The sequence below is a fragment of the Musca domestica genome, unplaced genomic scaffold (assembly GCF_030504385.1).
Source record: "Musca domestica strain aabys unplaced genomic scaffold, Musca_domestica.polishedcontigs.V.1.1 26, whole genome shotgun sequence".
Taxonomy (NCBI): domain Eukaryota; kingdom Metazoa; phylum Arthropoda; class Insecta; order Diptera; family Muscidae; genus Musca; species Musca domestica.
This window is the reverse complement of record NW_026712283.1, coordinates 6312706-6338005: the sequence shown is the minus strand read 5'-3', so window position 1 is coordinate 6338005 and position 25300 is coordinate 6312706. Positions and strand designations below refer to the sequence as shown.

General features: G+C 34.5%; 1 protein-coding gene across 4 annotated transcripts in view; it reads left to right on the top strand.

The window, feature by feature from the left end:
- The window catches only part of LOC101901007 (uncharacterized), a 42817-nt gene extending 21515 nt beyond the window's left edge, over positions 1 to 21302 (top strand). For all 4 annotated transcript variants that reach the window (XM_005179808.4, XM_020035475.2, XM_005179806.4 and 1 more), the window contains exons 3-8: positions 10121 to 10487; positions 13063 to 13472; positions 16500 to 16621; positions 16713 to 16828; positions 16918 to 17035; positions 18957 to 21302. In XM_005179808.4, the coding sequence (XP_005179865.1) occupies positions 10121 to 10487; positions 13063 to 13472; positions 16500 to 16621; positions 16713 to 16828; positions 16918 to 17035; positions 18957 to 19442 (1619 nt within the window). In that variant the 3' untranslated portion in view covers positions 19443 to 21302. The remainder of the gene's footprint in view (positions 1 to 10120; positions 10488 to 13062; positions 13473 to 16499; positions 16622 to 16712; positions 16829 to 16917; positions 17036 to 18956) is intronic.
- Positions 21303 to 25300: the final 3998 nt, after the last annotated feature.

Genomic DNA, 25300 nt, shown 5'->3' with positions numbered 1-25300 from the left:
CCATATATATTTTTATCTGATTTTACTTTTACTGCGAGCTGAATGTTTAATATCAGGACAAATGGAGTGGAACTTGGCACATCCGACCGAATTCAGCCTAGAAGCAAATACTTCAAATGTGCTGAAAATTGGTTCAAATATAGCTATAGCTCCCATAGATATGTTTCATCCGATTTGTTGTTTATCACTTACTCACTTTCGCAGTATGATATTTGATACCAGATATCAGATACAGATGAGAAATAACTCTGACAAATGTAGTCGAGTTCGGTTGAGATTTAGATATAGCTCCCATATATATCGTTTTCCGAGTTCAGGTTTTTTTTGTGCATCAAAATGTAATGTAAGGCCAAATCGGATGATTTTTTTTACATTCTACTGAATTTTTTTTTGCCGGTTGCAATATATCCATGGCTCCGATAATTTTTTTTAATAGAATCCTTCTCGAATAATATCATGATGCACTCTACAGCAATGTAATTTGGTACGAGAGGTGCAAATGCCTCCGTCAAATTGGGTGGAAAACGATTCGGATATACCTCCGATATATTAGTTCCCTCTGATTCCAGATTATAACTGTTCTATAGCTATAATACGCATTCAAAATAAGGTTCAAGGTTGGTATGATCTACTTCAGATAAATTTCCAACATAAACGTTTATTTGTTACGGGTAGCTTGCATAGCGGTGTAGGGTATCATATTGTCAGACCCACCCTACTTTGGACCTTTTTATTTTGACTACTTTTTCAAGCACCAAACTAGGATTTGTTATGATTATTTTTTCAAGAAACGGGAAGTTTCAAGAACCAATTGTGGACTTTTTTGGTTTATCTTTTTTTCCAAGAATGACCAGCTCAAAAAGACATGAATTTTTAAAATATAAAAATTTTGTGAATTTTTTAAATTTAAAGGACCAATTGGGAATTTTTATGATTAAATGAATTTTTAGGTTTTTAGTGGGATTTTAATAAAATTATTTTTAAGGGACTTCATGTCAAATTTTTAAAATTAAAGGACCAAAAACATTTTTTTATGTGTTTGTTTCTCTTTCGAGACGAGCTTATTGGTCTGAAATTTGCAGTGAAAATTTTGTTTTGATTTTTCCATGGACTTTTAAAATTCATAATTGTTCCTGTTTCTGCTTTTGCCTTTTCACCAATTACAAATTGCCACCTTTTAGTAGCCCTCCTACGAATGCATTTCCATGCCATTTTGGCAATGTTGGCCCTCATGCCAACTCAAGGAAACGTCTATGAATAATGGAGAAAACCTTGGAATCAGATAATGTGCCAGACTAGAAACTATTCATGTCTTGATTCATGACTTTGTGTGTGGACCTCACTCAGAACGACAACAAGAAAGGAAACATAAAAAACCCCACCATAACCTTTCACATTTTACCTTAAAAATGCAATTATTGTGCAATGAATCACATTTGAGAAATCCTCCTACTGTCTTCATTATTCTTCACAAAGAAGAAATGAAAGCGAAGAAGAAGAAGAAAGGATTTGTCTTTGGCATGGTTACAGGAAATGTTCTCAGAGAGAGGGAAGGGGATGAAGACTGCGAAACGAATGCATTCTTTCTTTGCAGGTGAAAGGATGAATGTCAGTTGTTGGCAATTTGATGTTGTTGTTGTAGGCCATGATATTTTCCCGAATGTCTGAATGTCTTTGTTGTCATTCATTTCTAATTAATGGTTAAAATTGGAACACAAATAGGACAAGAGTGACAAAGGCTAAGACTGCAAGGAGGAGAAGAAGGAGAATTGTTGGAAAATTGTAAAATAAATAGGAAATGGTGCGCATAAAGTGGATAATTCTTGGATTTTACTTTGGAAAAATACGAAAGAAAATCATAAAAGAAAGGTCAAAAGTCAAGAAGACCGAATATGTGGTACCCTACACCACTAAAATAAAGGCTAAGACTACAAAGAGAAGAAGAAGGAGAATTGTTGGAAAATTGTAAAATAAATAAGAAATGATGCGTATAAAGTGGATAATTCTTGGATTTTACTTTAGAAAAATACGAATGAAAATCAGAAAAGAAAGGTCAAATGTCAAGCGCACCGACTACATAGTACACTACACCACTAAATAAATCAATGTTTATATTGGCAATTTATTTAAAGTAGATTATACCAGCTATGAAGTGCCGTTATACTGGCAGCGTAGCTGTATGTCAAGGAAGTGGACGGAAGAAAACAGCAACGTCAGTAGAAAGTAAAGAAGCGACTTGATCAAAATCCGCGTCACAGGGTCCGAAAAATGGCTCGTGAGATGAACATATCGCAATATTCCATTCGGCAAATATTGAAAAATGAACTCGGAGTAAAGCCATTGAAATTCAAAAATGTACAAGAACTTACACAGCAACAGAATTCAACTCAAAGACTCAAAAGAGCTAAAGAGTTGCTTCGCTTGTCCGAAAGTGGTAAACTGCCGAATTTGGGTTTCGCCGATGTGAAAACATTCGTTGTCCGGCAGTTTGTAAACAAACAAAATGATCGTGTTTACTTGCCAAAGAGGTCAGCTGAAAATGTGCACTTTCGGTTGGCCACCAGAACTCAAGCGGCGGCCATGGTGATGGTGTAGGCCGCCATAACAGCCGATGGTCGCTATATCGAATAAATGCCCAATATTATCGCGAAAATATTCTGGAGGGTATATTAAAGCCTTGGGCACGCAAACATTTTGGCCGCAGACCTTGCACATTCGAACAGGACTCAGGACCATCGCACTCAGCACGCGCCGCCCAAGAATGGTTGCAAAATAATCTTCCTCGCTTAATTTCCAGCGTACAATGGCCACCAAAATCTCCGGATACCAATCCGTTGTGGCTGGAATATTTTGGAAACCAAAGTTGCCACTAAAAATACCAAAGTGTAGATCACCTCAAGCAAGCGCTTCGCATGGAATGGGCCAAAATACCACAGAGCAACATTCAGGCAGCGACTGACGGTTTCATTGGCCTTTTGAAGTCCATAATTCGTGCCAAAGGTGACCAATTCGAACAAATTTAAAGTTATTCTCATTTAATTCGGCAAAGATATTTCTGAGTACTTGCTTCTAGGCAAAATTTTTGTCGGAAGTGCCAAAATTGACTCCATTTGAACTGATATTAATCATTTGGTGCACGATAAACCTGAAATCGATCAAAGATATATACGAGAGCTATATATAAATCTTAACCGATCTTAAAAAAAAAATGAAACAGGTATTGCTGGGCTGTATTTGATAAATTGTGCCAAATATCATTTATGTGGAGTACGTGTTGTGAATGCGAAGGACTTAGACACCAAATCGGATGAAATATATATGTGGAAGCTTTATCTATATCTGAACCGAATTTTTACCAAATTTGAAGTATTTGTTACTAGGTTAAATTCGATCGGATTTACCGAAATACATCCTATTTGGACGCATATTACACATATAGCGCACAATACAATTTAAATCGGACGAAGGTATATATGGGTGCTATATGTAAATTTTGACCGATTCTTACACATTTCCAAAAGAGTTCGTCCTTGGACCAAACAAATGATTCGTGGAAAATTATTTCTCAATCGGACAATAAATGTGACCTATACTTTGTTTACAAAAATACAATAGTCAGAATGTGATTCTATGAAGATCGTCAAGAGGAAATATGGCTCATTTTGGTTTCCTTCTACATCTCACAAACAAATACACAAAGGCATAATACCCCGAACCACAGTGTGGCGTAGGGATACAATGGAAAGATCGTTTAGGTTTTCAGAATTTACGTTTTTAGAATTTGTTGCAGTTCTATTTGTTGCGTCTTGGATTTCTTGACTGACGGACTAGAACTTGGAAATTTGGCAACTAGTGACAGATCACTGTCTTACGTTTGTGGAAATTCAAACTAAAGGTGTACTAAATAGTACTTATTCAGATGACATGGTATAAAGCGAATAAGAATTACTGGAATTAGGAATATGGATCACCCTTTTTTGTCAGATACAATCGCATTTTTTTAAATCCCCTCCCTCTTCTCATTTTACAAAAAAACTTTACATGAGAAAATTTCCACAAAATGTGAAGAGAGAGAAGTAAAATTTACCTCTACCTCGAAAGTTACAGGTTAAAAAGTGTACATTGTAAATAAGGAGGACGGACATCGCTAGATCGACTCCAAATGTCCTGAAACGGATTTGGTCCAAAGATACCTAGGGTCCAAAATCGTTATTCGATGAAGCAAATTTTGGCCGTATCAATGATATATACCAGCTTTAGCCATATGGCTGGGGTATAATAACGACTTATAACGGGAGGAAGAGGAAGTTTTGGCAATATATGTTTGTGGTTTTTGGCCGGAGAGATTTGATAAATATGCAAATATTAAAAAATTAATTTTTGGCAGGGAAATTCTTGAAATATATTAAAAAATATAAAAAAATAAAAAGCTGTAAGTTCCGCCATTTGGCATGCACCATGCAGCCGTTATTTTAGGATCTAAACGACGATGTGGACCTGCAGACGCATCTTGGGTCATAAGCCATTAAAATATACAAATGCAAAACTTGAAAAAAATCGGCGAATAATGTAGCTAAAATCATTAAGATACCGATTATCGGGAGGTACCGTTATATGGGGGCTATACGAAAACGTGGACCTGCACATACAATTTTTTGTCACAGGCTGTAATATACAATACAAACTTCAAATAACAAATTTGAAAAATTTCCGGTGAATAATGTCGCTAAAATCATCAAAATACCGAATATCCGGAGGTACCAGAATATGGTTCCATATGAAGACATGGACCGGTACATACCATTTTCTTTCTTAGGCTGCAGTATCCATCTTCAAATATCAAATTTGAAACATTTCCGGTAAATGATGTAGCTTAAATCACCAAAATACCGAAAATAGGAAAGTACTACTATATGAGGGATATACCAAAACGTGGACCTACATGGCCCATTTTCAATACCAAAAGTCCTGCACACATAATATATATTTGAGTTAAATTTTATCAACCTGCTTCATTTCGTTCGGAAGCTACACACACAGACAGACGGTCGGACATCGCTAAATCGACATATAATCTAATGCTGATCAAGTATATTTCGAGGTGTTACAAACGGAATGACAAACTTAATATACCCTCCATACTATGGTGGAGGGCATAAAAAGATTTTTGGTCATGGAATCCTTGACTAATATTTAAAAGGATTCATAGATTCGGGGTCTCCTTCTTAAAAAACACAAAAGAAAATCCACGATACCTGTCAATTGAGTTCTCACAAATATTTCCACGATTCTCAGAGAAGAGAGATACGGAAGAACATCCATAAATCGACATAGAAATGTTGCAAATGAGAAAACAGCATATTTTGTACCCCAGTGTGGTCTACCTTAAATATTGGCAAACTCAAGTTTTTTTAAATGATGTCCTTTTTTCTAATAAAGTGGACTTTTCGCTATCGAGGTCGTCTGCACTTAAAAGGGTATCCACTTATACAAAAAATTTGATTTTTGTTCAAAGTTCTGTTTTTTTTTTTTTTTTTTTTTGGCAAAAAAAAATTATTCAACTATGCTCGCATAGCCCGCATGTGATATGAATTTCAATTTCAAACAATCTTCAACAAACGACAGGTACTACCACCCATCCAAACGAAAAACAATTGAAAGCGAACATAAATGTTTTGCGAATTTTGGTTTGTTCTTATTGTTAATGCCAATTCTTTTTTTTATAATTTTTTTGGATCATAGCCGAATGATATAACCAAAAAATTTAATAGAGAATGGAATGTTTATGGAAAAGCCCAAACCACAGCTCCATACAGACACACACTCCCACACACACACATAGTTGTTAGAGAAAGAATGTATTTTATATTAGAACACACCTGAAATGTGTGGTGTGAATTATAATTAATTAAAGTTCTGAAAAGACTGAGAAGCAGCCAGCAAAGACCATCGCAGCAGTGCCTCCTCCAACCGCAATTAAATTGGCCTAATCCTCATGTGGCACGTACTTCTATTATGAATGGGGTGTGAGTTTGGGCAGCTAATAGTTGTTGTTGACCGTAAGGCAATCAGACATTATGTTATCATTTAAATGTAATGTTGGCGGACGACGGTCTTATGCGATCATAATCATAATGATGATGATGATAATAATGTGTGTTGTTATGAAGAATTAAATGTTGGGCCAGTTGAATATTAAATTGCCCAACCATGCAATTGTGCAAGGGTGTGACAGCAAAAAGAGACCACAACCATTGAAAATTCTTTAAAAAATATAAGGGTTGGGTGTATTTATACGAAATATAATGAATGAATTTCAATAATTGATTTGAATAAACATTTATTTTTATCACGTATTTATTGTAACACTGTCTCAAAGTATTTGTTTTTGAAGAATTAAATCAAGCAACCGGATTTTTTGCATGATTTGGCAAATGGTAGCATTCGAGTCATAAAAGTGGTATTTTTACAACCCCATCATTTAAAATTCCAAATTTTCATTACCACACATATGTTTGCGGTTTCGTACAGGGGTATGAGTAATTTTAAAATGCCTAACCCAATTTGAGATTTAATATGATTCAGCTTTTAATTTCAAAAGCACTAATAAGTAGCCTGACTTATACTTTTGAGAGATCAATTATTTTTATAGAGAAACAAGTAAAAAAGCCGAACTTTGAATACCCTCCACCATTTGGTATAAATTTAACATTTTTCAAAAATAACATCCGTTAAAAATTCTGTTAAAATCTTAAAATTACCGAATGTAGCCATATATTAGGGTCTATACGACGTCGTGGACCTGCATAGGCAAATTTTGTAACAACCTATTACAATATTCAAAAATATTTTAAAAAATCTGTTTATAATGTAGCTAAAATCATCAAAATACCGAATCTAGGGAGGTACCATGGGGGTTATAAAACGTGGACCTGCACAGACAATTTTCTGTCATAGGCTGTAGTATCCATAATTTCAAATGCGAAATTTGAAACAAATCTGGTAAATAATGTCGCTAAAATCATCAAAATACCGAATATCGGGAGGTACCGTTATATGTGGGCTATACGAAGACGTGGACTTTATTATGAACTTCAAATACGAAACTTGAAATAATTCCGGTAAATAATGTCGCTAAATTCATGAATATTCCTAATATCGGGAGTTACCGTTACATGGGTGCTATACGAAAACGTGGGCCGACGTGGCCCATTTACGAACTTATCCTGCCTTTTAGCCTTCTATCTCAATTCGTTCGAAAGATAGCGTGATTACAACAGACGGACAGACAGACAGACAGACGGACATCGCTAGATCGTCTTAGAATTGCACTCTGATCCAGAATATATATACTTTGTAGGTTTTATTATGAATATTTCGAGGATTTACAAACGGAATGATAAAGTTAATATACCCTCAATAGAATGGTGGAAGGTACTAGAAAAAAGAATACTTTAAATAATTTTTTTTTTTAAATTCACAAAATTAAAAATTCAAATTTAAAAAAGCCGCTTTTCTTGGTTGGATAGTCACCAGCAGCAGCTCAGCTCAGCAAAATCGCGGATTCCTAAAATAATATTTGCCAGTGACTCTCTGGCCAAGAAAAACAACCAAAAGGTGTGAAGCAATAGAATATAAACTTTAATGGGGAAGGAAACGCAAAATTCTAAGTCGAGTTTGGAAAACAACGCTCCAGCTACATAGACTGACGTCGCTTAATTGCCTCCAAATGCCCTGAAATGGGGGGATTAACTCTAATTTTTTCCCCTCGGTGGGTATTTTTACTCAGATTTCGGAAACGTATGGTACTTTGATGTTTGAGCCAAAAGTTCAGGTTCAGGGCTTAGCAAAATAACCTAATTTTACGACTCGGATTTTTTTACAAAATTCTCTGAGGTATGTCTTCCATTGGGTACGCACACCAACGTTTTTTCTTAGTTATATCATATTTTAAGTAGGACGGCTACTTTAGCTGCAGCTTGAAATTTTCTATTCTGAAGATGTCCGACACCAACTAAGCAAATATTTTTTAATTTTATACTTATTTTAAATTCAAATTTTTCTCTTTTTGAAATATATTCAACGTCGATTGGGCGAACCAAATTTTTATATATTTATCAATCTCAATAAATTTAACATAATTGAATATTACTGGTTTTAAGACTGGATTCAGGAAAGATATTGAAACATACGTCACCAGCACAGCCAACCCGGTTTAAATAACCCCATAATGTGACCACTTATTGGATAAGTATCTTCTATCAAATAATATATCGATTAGGTAGAATCGAGTAAAACCGGGGCTTCGGACCAGAAATTTCGTATCAAATATACCCGGATATATCCGTGTCCATCCTAAAATATAAATAAAAATACTTCTCCTATTTCTAAGAAACTTTACAAAATTTAAAAAAAAAAACTACAATTAGACTGAAAAGATCCTTGCAAGGACTGGATAGAGCTGTACAGCTCTGTACAGGTCCTTCTTCAGGTCTACTATACAACGAAGACCTTATTCAGGTCTTATATGAACAGAAGACCTTATTCAGGTCTTCTATAGGCAGAAGACCTTATTTAGGTTTTCTATAAACAGAATACCTTCTTTAGGTATTTCTTCAGCGTTTCTTTAGATAGAAGACCATCTTCAGGTCTTCTATAGATAGAAGACTTCTTGAGATATTCTTCAAAATAAAAGCCTTGATCAATTCACTCGTAGACAGTAGACTTACTTCAGATCCTAAAGAAAAATAATACCTTCTTCAGGTATTATAGATGGAAGATCTTCTATAGATGGAAGACATTTTGTGTCCTCATGGGGTAGGGACCGTCCTTATAAATGTCTTCAAGGGTCTTCTAAAGACAGAAAACCTTTCCCGCGTCTTCCGAAGACCAGCAGACAGTAAACAGGTTCCATAGAAAGAATGCCTTCTTCAGGCCTTATATAGACAGAAGACCTGTTTCAGGTCTTCTTAAGACAAAAGACATTGTACAGTTCTGCCAGAAAACTTTTTTAAAGTCTTTCACAGATGGAGCACCTTCTTCAGGTCTCCTATAGACAGAAGACATTCTTCAGGTCTTCTACAGACAGAAGATCATCATTATGTCTTCTAGAGATAAACTATTTTTTCCAGGTATTCTATAAGCGGAAAGTTTTCTACAGGTTCTATAGACAGAAGACCTTCTTCAGGTCTTCTAGGGATAAAATATATTTTCCAGGTCTTCTATAATCGGTAAATCTTCTACAAGTTCTATGGACAGAAGACCTTCTTCAGGTCTTCTAGAGATAACATATATTTTCCAGGTATTCTATAGACGCAAAATCTTCTACGGGTTCTATAGACAGAATACCTTCCAAAACAATACATTTATAAGGACAGTCCCTAGTCCTTATAAATGTATTGTTTTATTTTGAAGCCTGAAATAGGCTATCCTTGAAATCTTTAAAAATCTATGAAACATACAAGAAGCCCCCCAAAGATCTGTAGAAAATCAGCTGATTGAGCTGATCAAAAATCTCAGTTAGTTACAAGCAACCCTTACAAGCCGTAAGGGTTTAATAAGTCTTTATTGTTTTTCCATATGCCTTCCGTTGAATCTCTAGACAATCAAGAGACATCCAGTATGGTTGAGTAAACAAGTCTTATTTAAGCTTCGTAAGTTTCGAAAATCTTTTAGATAATAATCCTGTGAACAAATTCTTGGTCTAAGTCGTGCTTGGAGGACTTCATTCTTAAGAGTCTTTAGTTAAACAAATTCCTACGCAAATTCCTGAACACATCTGAGTGAATATATTTTTTTTTTAATTGGTATTTAATAAAATGGCCTTAAAACTTTTATAATATAAAAAAAGAAATTACAATAAATATTTTACAAATTAATATGTAGTTCAAAATAAAATCACTCTTGAAGAACGCAATAAAATTTAATAAAAATTGATTATTATTTCCATCATTCATTGAGGGAAAAAGCTCGAAACTCATTTAAGAGCGAAATTAATTTCCAATTAGCCTTTCTTAAGTGCAATTGTCCACTTCATTGTCGAACAATAAGGACGATGACAAGGATAATGAGTAGCATAATGATGTAATTTCCTTTTTCTCTTTCTCCATCTTCTTTCCAGATATACCATTTACTTTAATTATACCAAAAATTGATGTACGCACCATTGAGAAGCCACGTCTCAAAGAGTTCATGCTGGAACATATGGTACCGGGACGGGCATTCGAAAATTATGCCGACGAAGATTCAGCAGCGGCATCATCATCGTCGTCGTCGTCCTCGTCGTCATACGGCAATGGTAATGGCCATAAGATTGTCTTTCGCAAATTGGAAAAATCGCCAAACAATGTGGTCTGGCTGTTGAATGGCTTCCAGATATTGCATCGTGTCCGCATCAATGATAATTTAATTGCATTGGCCATCGATGGGTATTTGGGCGATCGAAAGTCACCGTATTCGAAGCGGAACATCCAGGAGGGCAGTAGTAGGTAAGTGTGGGTGAAATTTATTTGTTGTTTGTTTGTTATGTAGGGGGTTTGAAGAAAAATAAGAAAAAAAACAAAACTTTTTTAGAGAATTGAAGAGAAGTTGTTTTGCAGATTTTTTTTTTTTTTGGATTTGTGGCAGTTTTTTGACCCTATTTGTTGTTATGGCTAGAGGTTTATTTGCTACAGTGCAGTTCGACAAGAAGTGCTCGAAAGCAACACATTTCTCATGAAAGAATTACTGTCTGCCAATAGCTAACCTATTGAGGTTCCTTTTAGAAGACTAGTAAATATTCCTCTAGAAGCCTAACCAACCTTTTTAAAGAAGATCTACAGATGTCCAACCGGCCTTTCAATACCCCTGGAGGTTTCATGATAAGATCAATGTTACCTCCATTAGAAAAGGGGATCTAAGGTATTTTGTAGGTCAGGTCAGACATATGACCTTTTTTCAGCCTTCTATAGATAGAAGACCTTCTTCAAGTCCTCAGGTCTTCTGAATTTCAGTTCTTCTGAAGACATAATATCTTTCCCGGGTCTTCTAAAGAAAAAAAAAAAACCTTCCCTGGGTCTTCAATTATACAATTCTGCCAGAAAACATTCTTCCAGTCTTCCATTGATGGAACACATTCTACAGGTCTCCTATAGACAGAAGACCTTCTTCAAACAGAAGACCTTCTTTAGGTATTCTAGGGATAAAATATCTATCTTCAGGCTTTCTATTTACAGAAGGCATTCTTCAGATCTTCTGTAGATAGTAGAACTTCTTAAGTTAGGTTAATTAGACACAACACGAAGTCCACTTCAGGACCTTTTTCATCCCTTCTATAGATAAAAGATCTTCTTCTGGTCTTCTATAGACAGAAAATGTTCTCAAGGTCTTCTAGAGATAAAATATATTTTCCAGGTATTCTACAGACAGAAAACCTTCTCAGATCTTCTATAAGCGAACAATTTCTACAGGTTCTATAGATGGAATACCTTCGTAAACTCTTCTACAGGTTCTATAGATGAAATACCTTCTTCAAGCCTTCTATAGACAGAATATCTTCTTCAGACCTTCTATAGACAGAATATCTTCTTCAGACCTTCTATAGACAGAAGACCTTCTTCAGCTCTTCTATAGACAAAAGACTTTCTTCAGTTCTTCCATAGACAGAAAACCTTCCTCAGGTCTTCTACAGACAGAAGACCTTTCTCAGGTCTTCTATAGACAGAAAACCTTCCTTAGGTCTCCAAGATATAAAATATAAAAATATCTGTCTTCTATAGACAGAAGACCTTTCTCAGGTCTTCTACAGACAAAAGACCTTCCTCTGGTCTTCTATAGACAGAAGACCTTCCACAGGTCTTCTATAGACAGAAGACCTTCCTCAGGTCTTCTACAGGCAGAAAACCTTCCACAGGTCTTCTATAGACAGAAGACCTTCCTCAGGTCTTCTATAGACAGAAAAACTTCCTCAGGTCTCCTTTAGATGGAACCCCTACTTTAGGTCTTTTATTGTCAAAAGTTCTTCAGGTCTTCTTTTAAACGAAGACTCTCTTCAGGTCCTCTTTAGACAGAAGTCTTTCTTCTAGAGATAAAAATATCTTTTACAGGTCTTCTAAAGATAGAAGACCTAATTTAGAACTTCTATAGACAGAAGGCATTCTTCAGATCCTCTGGAGATATAAGACCTTCTTCAGGTCTTTGACAAATAGGAGCATTTCGACCGGTCTTCTATAGGTAGAAGACCTTTTTTAGGTCTTCTATAGACAGAAGATCTTCTATAAAAGGAAAATCTTTTACAGTTTGAATAAACAGAATACATTCTTCAGGTCTTCTACAGACAGAAGACCTTCTCTGGTATTCTATAAGCGGAAAATCTTCCACAGGTTCTATAGATGGAATGCCTTCTTCAGGGCTTCTATAAACGGAAAATCTTCTAAAGGTTATATAGATGAAATACCTTCCTCAGGTCTTCTATAGAGAGAAGAAATTCTTCAGGACCTCTATAGACAGAAGACCTTTTTTAGGATTTCTATGGGAGACCTTTTTCAGGTCTTCTATAGATGGAAGACCTTCTATAGGTCTTTTATTGTTAAAAGTTCTTCGGGTGATCTTTAGACAGAAGTCGTTCTTCAGGTGCTCTGCAGGTGGATACCTATTGACAGACAGAAGACCTTCTTCACGTCTTCTTAAACAGAAGTTCAGATTCTTATAATTTCGTCCAATCGAAATTGTCGCCATTTCAACCGAGTTTAAACCTAACCTTTCAACCGAGTTTAAACCTAACACCTCGATTTGTAATCTTTCAGAAGGGTTAAACATTTCGTTCTGCCCTAAAAAGTTTAATCACTGCGGTCTTTTAAGTTTCCCAGAAAACTGCAAAACTGAAAAACAAAACAAATACTCGAACCATAAATAAACTGTCTTCTCCTCAGGCAACTACTTTAAACTTCCGTATTTTTATCTAGAATAAGTTTCTCAACTCAATTCCTTTAAAGTAGCTGCCGGGTGGGTGGCGAAAGTCACCGACTTGGATACCTATTGTGCACTAAAATGTCAAAGTTCTTTCGTTTTCTCTTTGCTTTACAGCCGCTACAATGAACCACAACGTTTGGAGATGCGCAACTCCACCGGCAACATTGCCCACACCAAAAACGAACCGATCCTTAAGGAGTCAAAGGCCAGCCCACTAATGTCATTTCTTGGCAGCATGAAAAGTGGCACAAAAGTTTTCCAGCATTTCCTTTCGAAAAGTAATCTCACCCAAATAATGGACGATGGCTCGTTCACCATTCTCATACCCACCGACAATGCCTTTCAACGTTGGCACCCCATCGATTGGGGCTTCTATCCGTTCAGTGTGCAGGAGTTTACGGAGAGTGTGCTGCGCAATCATTTCCTACCGATGCAGAAACCGTTGCGTATGGCCGATGTAAAGAATATGGATCAAATGGCGGTGCGCACCATGGGCGGAGAGAGTGTGGTGTTTAGGGGACAACGTAAGTATTTTAAAGTGGAGGTGGAGGGAAAAGTTTTAACATAGAAGTGCGGAGAAATGTGAATCTGTGCACAGTGGTTCAAGATCTTACAAAAGAAATGGTTTTATATGAAGCAAGAAATAACTTAAACAATTTGCTGCCAAAGAAGAGGAAAATTTTCAAATTTTAATACTGGTAGACATTTTACTACTGGTAGAGTCTTTATATTTCTCAGAAAGGGTGCCTCGATGTGAGGCGTCAATGAAACGTGGGTCGACAGTTGAACCTGGGGCATTATTTTTTTTGGCGAAATATGTGGGCATATACTGACAATTTGTTACAAGGTAGTGCCCTTAGAAAAGTTGAATTTATATTGTAATTTTAAAGGTAAAAGCCCGGGTCTGTTTTAGCAACACTTTTCCAGTATGCTGCACTCACGGGGGGCTACAGCAAAACGTGAACCCAAATCAACAATATTTCTGAAGAAGTGTACTATTTTATATAAGAGCTACGGTAAAATATGGGCAAATTGGAGTATTTTTCACCAGAAGACAAACCGTAAACCAATATCAACAATTTTTCTTAAGGAGATTTTTTCATCTGCTTTTGAAGGATACTATCTTCATATTGAGATATTTTGAAAGATAGTGCCTTAAATGGTACTACAGCGAAACGTGGACCTATACTGACAATTTTTTTTTAAACGAGACTTCCTTCAGCTGCAACAAAACGTAGACTTGTATAGAAAATATTTCTGAAGGAGAATGTCTTCTAATCGGGCTACATAAGACTGCCTACACATGGGGACCACCAAAACGTTGACCTATATTGACAGTTGTTTTGGATAAGATATACGGCACTACAGCAAGATACGGCGCTACAATAAAATATTGACTTATGTAGACAATTTTGCTGAAGGATACTTCCTTCCTATGGGACCTGTGAAAAACATGTTCCTTTATTAATTTTTTCTGAAGGAGACTGCTTTCTTTTGAGGCAACAGCAAAACGTGGACTTATATTGTTAATTTTTTTGAAGGATACTGTCTTCATATGCTGTTGCCGCAAAACATGGTGTACGACATTTTTCATGAGACTTCCTTCACAAACAAATTTTCTCAAAAAGGTTGTATTTGCGTAGAGCTATAGCGAGACGAAAACCTAATTAAAGAAACTTGGGCCTGTACAGCTAAAAGATCTATATCAAATATTTTCATCAAATTGGGGGCTTAAGTGCGTATTCGTAATTCTTAGTAAAAATTGACCTATGCATCTAAAAGATGTATATTGAAATTTTTTCTGCATATGGGACCTTTTGGACCTTTGGGAAATTTTCATAATTTTGGTGGCCTGCAGCAAATCATGGACCTGTGCTCCCATAGAATCTTTATAAAAAAATAAAAAATAGAATCCGTCATAAGAAGACCTGGAAGTGCATAGACAACTTTCTGTCGTAGGCTGTAGTATCCATTAGACATTTCAAATACGACATTTGAAACAATTCCGGTGAATAATGTTTCTGAAATCAGCAAAATATCGAATATGAAGAGGTACCGATATTTAGGGACTATCTGAAGACCTGGACCTGCATAAGCAATTTTCTATCGTAGGTTGTAGTACTCATTACGAACTTAAAATACGAAATTTTAAACAATTCCGGTTAATAATGTCGCCAATATTATCAAAATACCGAATATAAAGAGGTACCGATATTTAAGGGATATCCGAAGACCTGGACCTTCATAGGCAATTTTTCTATCGTAGGCTGAAGAACCCATTAAGAACTTAAAATACGAAATTTGTAAGAATTCTGTTGATTAATGTGTATAAAATCATCAAAATACCGAATAGAGGGAGGTACAGTTATATGGGGGCCATACGAAGACCTGGACCTGCGTAGCCAATTTTCTGTCACAGGCTGTAGTTCCCATTACGAACTACCATTACGAAATTTGAAACAATTCCGGTGAAAAATGTCGCTAAAATAATCAAAATACCGAATATAGGGAGTTACAGTATTATGGGGGCGTTACGAAGATCTGGACCAGCATAGACAATTTTCTATCATAGGCTGAAGAAACCATTAGGAACTTAAAATACGAAATTTGAAAAAAATTCCGTTGAATAATGTGTATAAAATTACCAAAAAAAACCGAATATGGGGAGTTACAGTCATATGGGGGCCATACGAAGACCTGGACCTGCATTGCCAATTTTCTGTCACAGGCTGTAGTACCGATTAAGAACTTCAATTACGAAATTTGAAACAATTCCGGTGAAAAATGTCACTAAAATCATCAAAGTACCGAATATAGGGAGGTACTCTTATGTGGGGGCTATAACTAAACGTGGACCGGTATAGCCCATTTTCAATACCAAAAATCCTGCAATCTACTTCAATTAGTGCGGAATCTAGAGTGATTTCCACTGAAGGATAGAAAGACGTACGGACGATCATCGTTGAACTTTGAGGGTTCTAAAATGTATATTTCGAGGTGTTACAATTGGAATGACAAACTTAATATACTCTCCATACTATGGTTGTGGGTATGAGTATGGGGGCAGTTATATGGGGCTTCAACAGTATGTTAACCTGCACTGTTAATGGATCGTGGATAAATATTTGTAATATTTCCTTAAAACTTCGAACTTAATATAGGCTTATAGCAAAACCAGGACCTGTACTTCAAATGGATTTATTTTGACAATTTTTCCTAAAAATATACGCCTATAGCCTATTGCAAAAAGGGTAGCAGAACGGCAATGAAACTATATGTGTAATTTATACCAAAAACTAGAATGCATATATGAGAGGCTTTATATGGACCTATGGAAAAACAATATTGACAATTTTTCTCAGAGGTCATAGGTCAAACTCAGATCAAATTTTCTCGTTTTAACAATTTTTTTTATTTTTTTTCTTGTTTTGAAACCACTGTGCAAAACTTTCAATCTCCACCTTGTACACAATTTTCTTCTCTCATTATTTACTTAAAAAACAAAAATAGTAACCCTAATCCTTAATTTATTACCCCCATCCCATTTTCAGCTGCACCGAATGTCAACAATGTTTCCATAATGTCCGATTACACATTGTCCAATGGCAATCAAGTGTTTATCATAACCGAAGTTTTGTTTGTCTCCGAAGCGGTAGTCTCCAAACTACATCAGGTAAATGGTGTGTGAGCATTACAAATGGTGTGGCAAAGATTAATGCTGTAAATGTATTTGTTTCGTTTTTATTTCTGTTCGCTCTACACAGATGCACAAGGACAAAGAGACACCACCGCTGTTGGCTTTCCCCTGGTTTGGGGCACAATTTTTGTCACATTCCTTCCTGGCGCTGGAACGAGACCCCAGATTTACACAAATTACAAGGTAGGCATTTGTTTGGTTGGTTATTTTGCTATGCCTATCGGTTTTGTACTTTGCTTTAATTTATGACATTCTGCTCTGTTTGTTTACAGGTTTTTAAACAATGCTGAAATTGCACCACATGTATCCGGAGCCAATTACACGTTCTTTGTCCCAGACGATAAAGCCTTTGAGAGATTGGGCTTCGATAAGCTGAGTGATGATGTTATGGTAAGATAAATGTCTCAATTTCAAAATGTAGAACAGATTGTAGTATGTATAAGTTGGTCCTTGAAAAAATATTCTTTAAAAAATCCACGTTTCTGTTGGTTCTTGAAATATATTCTTTAAAAAATCCATTTTTCTGGTGTTCCTTGAAAAATATTCCTTAAAAAATCCACATTTCTGGTGGTCCTTGAAAAACAATTTTTAAAAAATCCATTTTTCTATTTGTCCTTGAAAAATATTCTCTAAAATATCTACATTTCCGTTGGTCCTTAAAAAAGTATTCTCTAAAATATCTACGTTTCTGTTGGTCCTTAAAAAAGTATTCATCAAAAAATCCATCATTCTATAGGTCTTGAAAAATATTCTCTAAACAATCCACCTTTTTGTTGGTCCTTGAAAAAATATTGTTCAAAAGATCCATTATTCTATTGGTCCTTAAAAAAATATTCTTTAAAAAATCCACGTTTCTGGGGGTCCTTGAAAAATATTCTTTAAAAAATCCACGTTTCTGTTGGTCCTTGAAAAAATATTCACTAAAAAATCTTTCTGTTGGTCCTTGAAAAAAATTCTCTAAAAAATCCATGTTTCTGTTGGTCCTTGAAAAATTATCCTTTAAAAAATCTACGTTTCTGTTGATCGTTGAAAAAATATTCTTTAAAAATCCACGTTTCTGGTGGTCCTTGAAAAGTATTCTTTAAAAAATCCACGTTTCTGGTGGTCCCTGAAAAAATATTTTTCTTTAAAAATCCACGTTTTTTGGTCCTTAAAAAAATATTTTTTAAAAAATCCACGTTTTTTGGTCCTTGAAAAAATATTCTTTAAAAAATCCACGTTGAAAAAATATTCTTTAAAAAAATCCACGTTGAAAAAATATTCTTTAAAAAATCCACGTTGAAAAAATATTCTTTAAAAAAAATCCACGTTGAAAAAATATTCTTTAAAAAATCCACGTTTCTGTTGGTCCTTGAAAAAACATTCTTTAAAAAAATACGCGTTGAAAAAATATTCTTTAAAAAAATCCCCGTTGAAAAATTTTTCTTCAAAAAAATCCACGTGGAAAAATTATTCTTTAAAAAAATCCACGTTGAAAAATATTTTTTAAAAAAATCCACGTTGAAAAATATTCTTAAAAAACCCACGCTTCTTTTGGTCCTTGAAAAAAAAATCTTTAAAGAATCCACGTTTCTGTTAGTCCTTGAAAAATATCCTTTAAAGAATCCACGTTTCTGTTAGTCCTTGAAAAATATCCTTTAAAAGTCCACGTTTCTGTTGGCCCTTGAAAAAATATTTTTGTTTTTAAATCCACGTTTTTTGGTCCTTAAACAAATATTCTTTAAAAACATCCACGTTTCTGTTGGTCCTTGAAAAAATATTCTTTAAAAATATCCACGTTTCTGTTGGTCCTTGAAAAAATATTCTTTAAAAAATCCACGTTTCCGTTGATCCTTGAAAACATATTCTTTAAAAGATCGACGTTTTTGTTGGTCCTTGAAAAAAAAAATTCTTTAAAAAATCAACGTTTCAGTTAGTCCTTGAAAAAATATTTTTTAAAACTCCAAGTTTCGATTGGTCCTTGAAAAAATATACACGTTTCTGTTTGTTCTTGAAAAAATATTCTTAAAAAAATACACGTTTCTGTTGGTCCTTGAAGAAATATTCTTTAAAAAATCCACGATCCTTTTGGCCCTTGAAAAAATACTCTTTAAAAAATCCACCATTCTTAAGGCTCTTGAAAAAATGCTATTTAAAAAATCCATGTACTTTTTGGTCCTTGAGAAATATTCTTAAAAATCCACGTTTGTTGGTCCTAGAAAAATATTCTTAAAAAAATCACAATTTTTTTCTTTTCTTTTTTGGTTCTTAAAAATAAAGTAAGATTCCCTTAAAAAAATATCGCTAACAATCCTCTATCTTGTGTTTACAGGCCTCCCAACGAGGTGTTAAAATGCTGCTGAATCATTTCGTCAAGGGACGTCTGTACAATCGTGATCTGAAGGATAATGAAGTCTTCGAGACGATAGGTGGTGGCCATATTAAAATAACACGAAATCCTGGAAGTAATGCGACCAGTGTTAACAATGCCAAAATAATCGAAAGTGAGGTATTCGTTTATAATTTGGGCACAATGTTCTATATCGACGATATACTCTACTCGCATTTGCTGCGCGAATATGTCATCAAACATAAGTCACGGACAAATTATGCCGGTGGCAATAACAATGGACGTTCATCGACATTGGGCACACCCACCGATGTTGAAATTGTACCCAATGAATTCGAACAGAGCGGTGGTACCAATAACGGTGGCGGAGGAGGTGGTGGCGATTATTCCATACATGATGAAGACTTCGATGATGAAATTATCACACCCAAAGCGCTTCCCGTCCAATTTTATGAACTACCCAAGTAAGCGAGTGAACACTGAAACACCAGACAGCCAGCCAAGTGAATGTGAATGTGTGAGGAGTATGAAGTCCAAGTTTGAAATTTGGAGACAGAACAAAACAAAAACATTGGAAATTAAAAAGCAACATTTTTGATAAAATATCAAAAGAAAAAAACAAACAAATCGTAAACCCAAACAAATTAGAGTGAAAATTTTGAAAAGAAAAATCTGAGAAAAAAATACTTTTTTTATTCGAGACGGCGATGATGATCTACATGCATAAATAAAGAAAAATACATACAATATAATTTGATTATATTTTTTTAAGAATAACCGAATTCCCAATAAAGGAAAATAAAATCGAAAGAGTCCCCCTCCCCCAATATGGAGAAAAACAAAAACCCAAAACATAAATGGAGAGATTGTTAGAAGGCTTCAAGCTTTTTTTGTGTATAGTTTAGAGATTATTTTAATAATTGTATGCATTTTTAAGTAAACAATACAAAAACAAAAAACAAACAAACGAAACCAATACGTATACATACATAAAATATTATTATACATATATATATATATTATATATAAATATATTTAATGTTAATTTTTTGTGTAGATTTAACAAGAAGAATGTGAAAACATCAATTAGGTTTATTATTATTTTCAATAATTTTTAGATTTAGAGAAACAAAACAAAAGAGAAACCAACAACAAATATTCCGAAATAAAAACAAAACCAAAACCTAAAATATATGTATATCAATCCAGTCTCTTGTAGGTGGTTTACAGAAAAAGAATTGGTCCCAAAAATGAGTTTGGAATTTCCTAAAAATTTTGTATATTATGTTCACTAAAAACTCATTGAACTGAAAAAACAGCAGCAACATATATACTACGTCCATATTATTCCAAATCTGTAGCCTTTGTTGAATTCACACAACTAATAAAATAGATATTTCTTTATCTGTGCCGTGTGCTCAAGTTTACAGCACTTCTTTACTCAAATTACTGATAGGTCATCTCGTATTCAAAACTTCTATATATAATTTTTGTTGAAAACTAAAAAAATGGTTACTTTATGTATTTATAACGACAGATTAAACAATTGATTCATTCTAATTTTAATAAAAGGACATTTTTGTGCAAAGACGTACTAAATGTTTCTTTTAAAATAGATCGATCCACAATTACTTTTACTGGGCAAAAGTTTAAGTTGGACTATCCCCAACAAATTTTGAAAGGACATTTTATAATTGAAGTCTCTAAAGTCTTTAGGTAACTATAAGCTTAATCATCTATTTGAAATCCTACTTCTTTTTGGGACCAATTTAATTTAATGTAAACCAGCATTGTGTGTATTGGCACATATCTTTAAAAAAAAACTACTAGCAATTGGAAAAAGAATTGTATCTAATCGAGCCATAATTTAAAGGAAACAAAAGATAAAATGATGAAAGGAATCAGCTTTTGTCGCAGCATTATTAACATGATATATGTTTGCGAGGTGATCAAAAATTAAACGGGACTTGAAACTTATATAAGTTGGACCCAGACATTGCAACAATTGTGTCAATGATTCTACGACCCCATAAAGCATATTGATGGCATTGGTCTCAAACCTAAAGTCTTTATAAAGAAACTCATTGAAGAAATAAAAACAAGTAAATTAATAATATTACCTTAAAGGTCGTACGGAAAGCAAGAAAATACGCGAACTAATTAAGAATTTTTGTATCCACAACTGAAGAATTGAAGAGAGAGAAATTATAGTAAGCAAAGATCAGAAAACAAAAATAAAAATAAAAAATTCCACATTCCAAAAATTTGTTAAATGAACTAAAGTAACAAAAACCACAACAACAACAATAAACTAGTGAAATAAAATCATGTACGCTGTGTTTTTAATCCAAGGATATTTAGGTTTGTGCGTATGTTAAAAATAGCAAATTGTCCTGGGAAAATATTTAAACATACACATATAATTCCTAATAGTATTCGCAAATTTGAGAGCCTATGAGATTGCACGCAAATATAAGCAAAAATATGTCTTACCTGTTTTAAATCCTGTAAAGAAAGATAAAAATAAGAAATTTAATTGGTATGATTGTAATTTATAAATTTACGCACTTACCTGTCTTTTCTCATTCATACATCCGAAATGCAACGTAGTCCAATTTCGAAGGCAGAAAATTTTTCATTTACTCTTACTATGAGAACTCCTTTTGCTATTTTCTTATTTAAAATTTAAAATGGAACTTTTCTCTTATCCCTCGGCATCATAAGGATCCAATTGAAACAAAAATGTATGGATCGATAAGAAGGTTTCTGTTTCATCGAGCTCCATTGTTTATATACCCGAAAAATTTAGCTTTTGTTTTCCAACATAGTACTACATATTCATGAGAGAAATCCAAACATTTTCCGATTCGGAAATAGACTCATTCTTGATCCATTCTTAGGAGGAGGATTGTCAAAAATTATTCTGATGATTCGCTGTACAGAATCCAATTGAAATCAGCTTCATTTTCAGAATGGACGTTAAACAATTATGATGCGCAAGAAAATTGTATTTTCGACCAATTCGAAAATAATCCAATTGGAATTCATGTCGATGAGGAGTTTTCAGTTATAACTCGCCATAATTTATATTCCCGAAAAAGTTATGCTTTTGATTTCCAACACAATTGTACATATACACGACGAAAGATCACGATATATTCTTATACGGAGCTTGTAAATTTTCATAGTGAAGTTTTTTTTTGTGGCGTCATTAATGTTTCTGAGCAGCAAGGCCTTGTGAGCAGCCTTCAATTTGTAATTCTTTACATTGTTGAAATTCATATATAAATTCGATTTTGCTGGGATTTTTTCGATTAGAAAATATACTTAACGATTATGGTTCATTCTTATGAGGAGATTTTAATTTTGTTTAAGGTTTCATGTGACGTCATTAGAAGTTTTGATGGGATTCAAATATACAATGTCTATCTTGTTAAAATTCATTTTTTCCATTTTGATGGGAACTTAATCTGATGATTCGGCTTACAGGCAAAAAGTTTAAATTATGACTTGACACCAACTCATCGAAACCTTTTCCATGCAGAAGGAAATTACTCTTTAACGATATTTGCAAGAATTTACTTTGTGAAATCGTCCATTGTAGCTCGGCCCCTAACCAAGGAAAAAAAGCAAAATTAGTTCTTTAAGCGAACTTAACAAACTAGGTTAGATTAATAAACTTACCTTTTTATTTGGTTTTTTTGTCCGATGAGAACACGAAATGAACGCGAAACCTCGAAAATAACCGAACGCGAAATAGGCACACACACTTAACGTTTCGAAGCGAACGTAAAGGAATATCGTGAGTATTTTAAGATTTGTTATCATTTTGCAAAGATTAAGATCAGTTCTATTACGATCATTATTAGTACATTTGCTTCCAATAAGGTGAACTTATTCCTACAGTATAAGTACGTCTTCTCGTTCATCTAGGTACTTCCTTCCATAACTTATTGTTAGTATATTAAGGACATTCAAAATTAAAATCCATTTTGCTCAGAATTAGATTCAGTTTCTTCATTGTTTTAAAATGTTGACTTAACACCAATCCACCGAAGCCTTTTTGATGCACAATTGATGCAATTTCCTGCTCATGAAGGATAACTATTGGAATTTACTTCATAGCTCTTATTTATCCAAGACTGGCTGACTGTTGGTTTCAACCATTGTAGCCTTGCCCCTAAACGAAAAGAGAAAAAAAATTAGATCTCCAAACCAACTGAAAAAATTAGATTAGGTTAATGATCATACCTTCCTCTTTGATTTTCATCCAGATTTGATCAATTTCTTCTTTCAGTCTAATACCAAGCAACGTCGAACGAAACCGACACCACGGAAATAACTTAACACAAAACAGATACAAACTCAATATTTCGACACGATCATAAAGGAATTTCGCCAAATATCCAATTGGATTCAGATTCATCTTCTTCATGGACTTTATACGAAGACTTGACACAAGGCAATTGGAATTTAGTTCATAGTTCTTATTTTTTAGAGACTGTTATTGACAAATGTAGTCCAGCTCCTAAACCATATCAGAAACAAAATTAGTTTTTCAAGTCAACTGAACAAATTTAGGTTAGGTGTATAAAATTACCTTCTTACTTGGTTTTAGTGCAAATTTGATCACTCATCACTTTGTTGCACTTTTTGAGGCACCCGCACGCGACCTCGAACAACAACGATATAAACGCGACACCGTGGAAATAACCGAACGCAATATAGGCACACATTTAATATTTCGACACGACCCTGATGTAATCTCTGTTTGAGAACATTTTTGCAGAGCATTGGGCTTAGAACTTTTTATGGCCAACGTCAGTTAGTTTGCTGCCATAAGGTTAACGTATTCCTTCTGTACAAGGATGTCTTTTCCTTAATCCACTCACTTTCTTAACCGAGTCCACATTAATTTGTAGGATTTTGTGGCCATTCTATTGTGATATTCCATCCAAAACCCATTGTGGCTAATGACAATTCTACCATGGCTAATCCGTTTTCCTATTTTTCTTCTCTGCAACCGATTTTTTGTGCCTTTTCCGGTAAATATTAAAATTCACTTTTTTCTTAACAGACCGTTTCCGTTTTTTCACATTTAAACCCGCCAAAATTTCACAATCAACTAACGAACAGAAGCCAAAATCAGCTGTTTTCATTTCCAATTGTCATACATTTGCGTTACCGCCGCTACTAATCGATAATAACAATTCACAATAGTGAACAAAATTAGCGCCGTCGTTAATTTTGACCGGCCTTGTGACAAATATGTTGTTGGTTTTCTTCGTGTCTCTTTCGTAAACAGAAGATCTTATAGTTTTCTTTAAATTCCTAAACAAATAGCTGGTAATTTTGCTTTTTTGAACGTCGAAGTCATTTCTTCGAAATGTATTGTCCAATTATCATTATAGCTTTCTTATAATATGTTTACATTAGAGTATTTGCCGGGTTAACCTCCTTTATGAGGAACTGAAACGGTAAAATTCTTTAAATTTGGCATAAATATTTGTAACGTAAAGGCAAAACTTAAAAGTACCATTCAACGGCCCGTTCAACGTTACATACCGTTTGGAAATATTTTTTAGGGTTCCGGTCCATTTTCAACAAATCAGTAGTAATTTGATATTCTAGGTTTCTAATCGGCATTATTGTCTAATATTAAGTATTTCGAAGAGATGAGGCACAGTTTTTTATCAGAATTTGTTCATTTTTGCCTAAGTTCTTATTAGGTAAATTTGTACGTAGCTGGTCCTAGGTATATTCCAGAGAAAAAAGTCGGAGCGCTAAAATCCTGTCGTCGTTATCCATTATAACTTGACATTAATATGCCTAGCCTTGACTTCAAGCCTTTTATGTACTTGCACCCTTAAGTTCGCGTAGCTAGCCTAGCCCCACAGGAAGATATCTCAAGAACCATCCGGTAACTATTAAATTATAAAATTTAGAAACACTTTGGTATGCGTAGCCGGCGTTGGCCATACTGTAGTCAAGGCAGAAGCCGGCTACTTAAAAAAGTATCATTCGACTCATATTACTGAATTCGGGAAACATATTGACGCAATAATTTAACATATATTTTGTAAAATCCGATAATGGGTCCATATTGATTTCATAAGAAATGTGACCAACAGTTAGAGAAGTACTTTTATAAGCTTTAATAAACATATATACATTTATATTCCTGCAGATACGGTATAAATATATTCGGTTCAAATATCCTCTTTCCATAACCTTAAAAGTAATCTAATGAAAAGTATCCATGCCTGGCAGAAATATACCAAATGAGTGAAACAACAAGAACTAGTTCTTACAGACTCTTTAGGTGA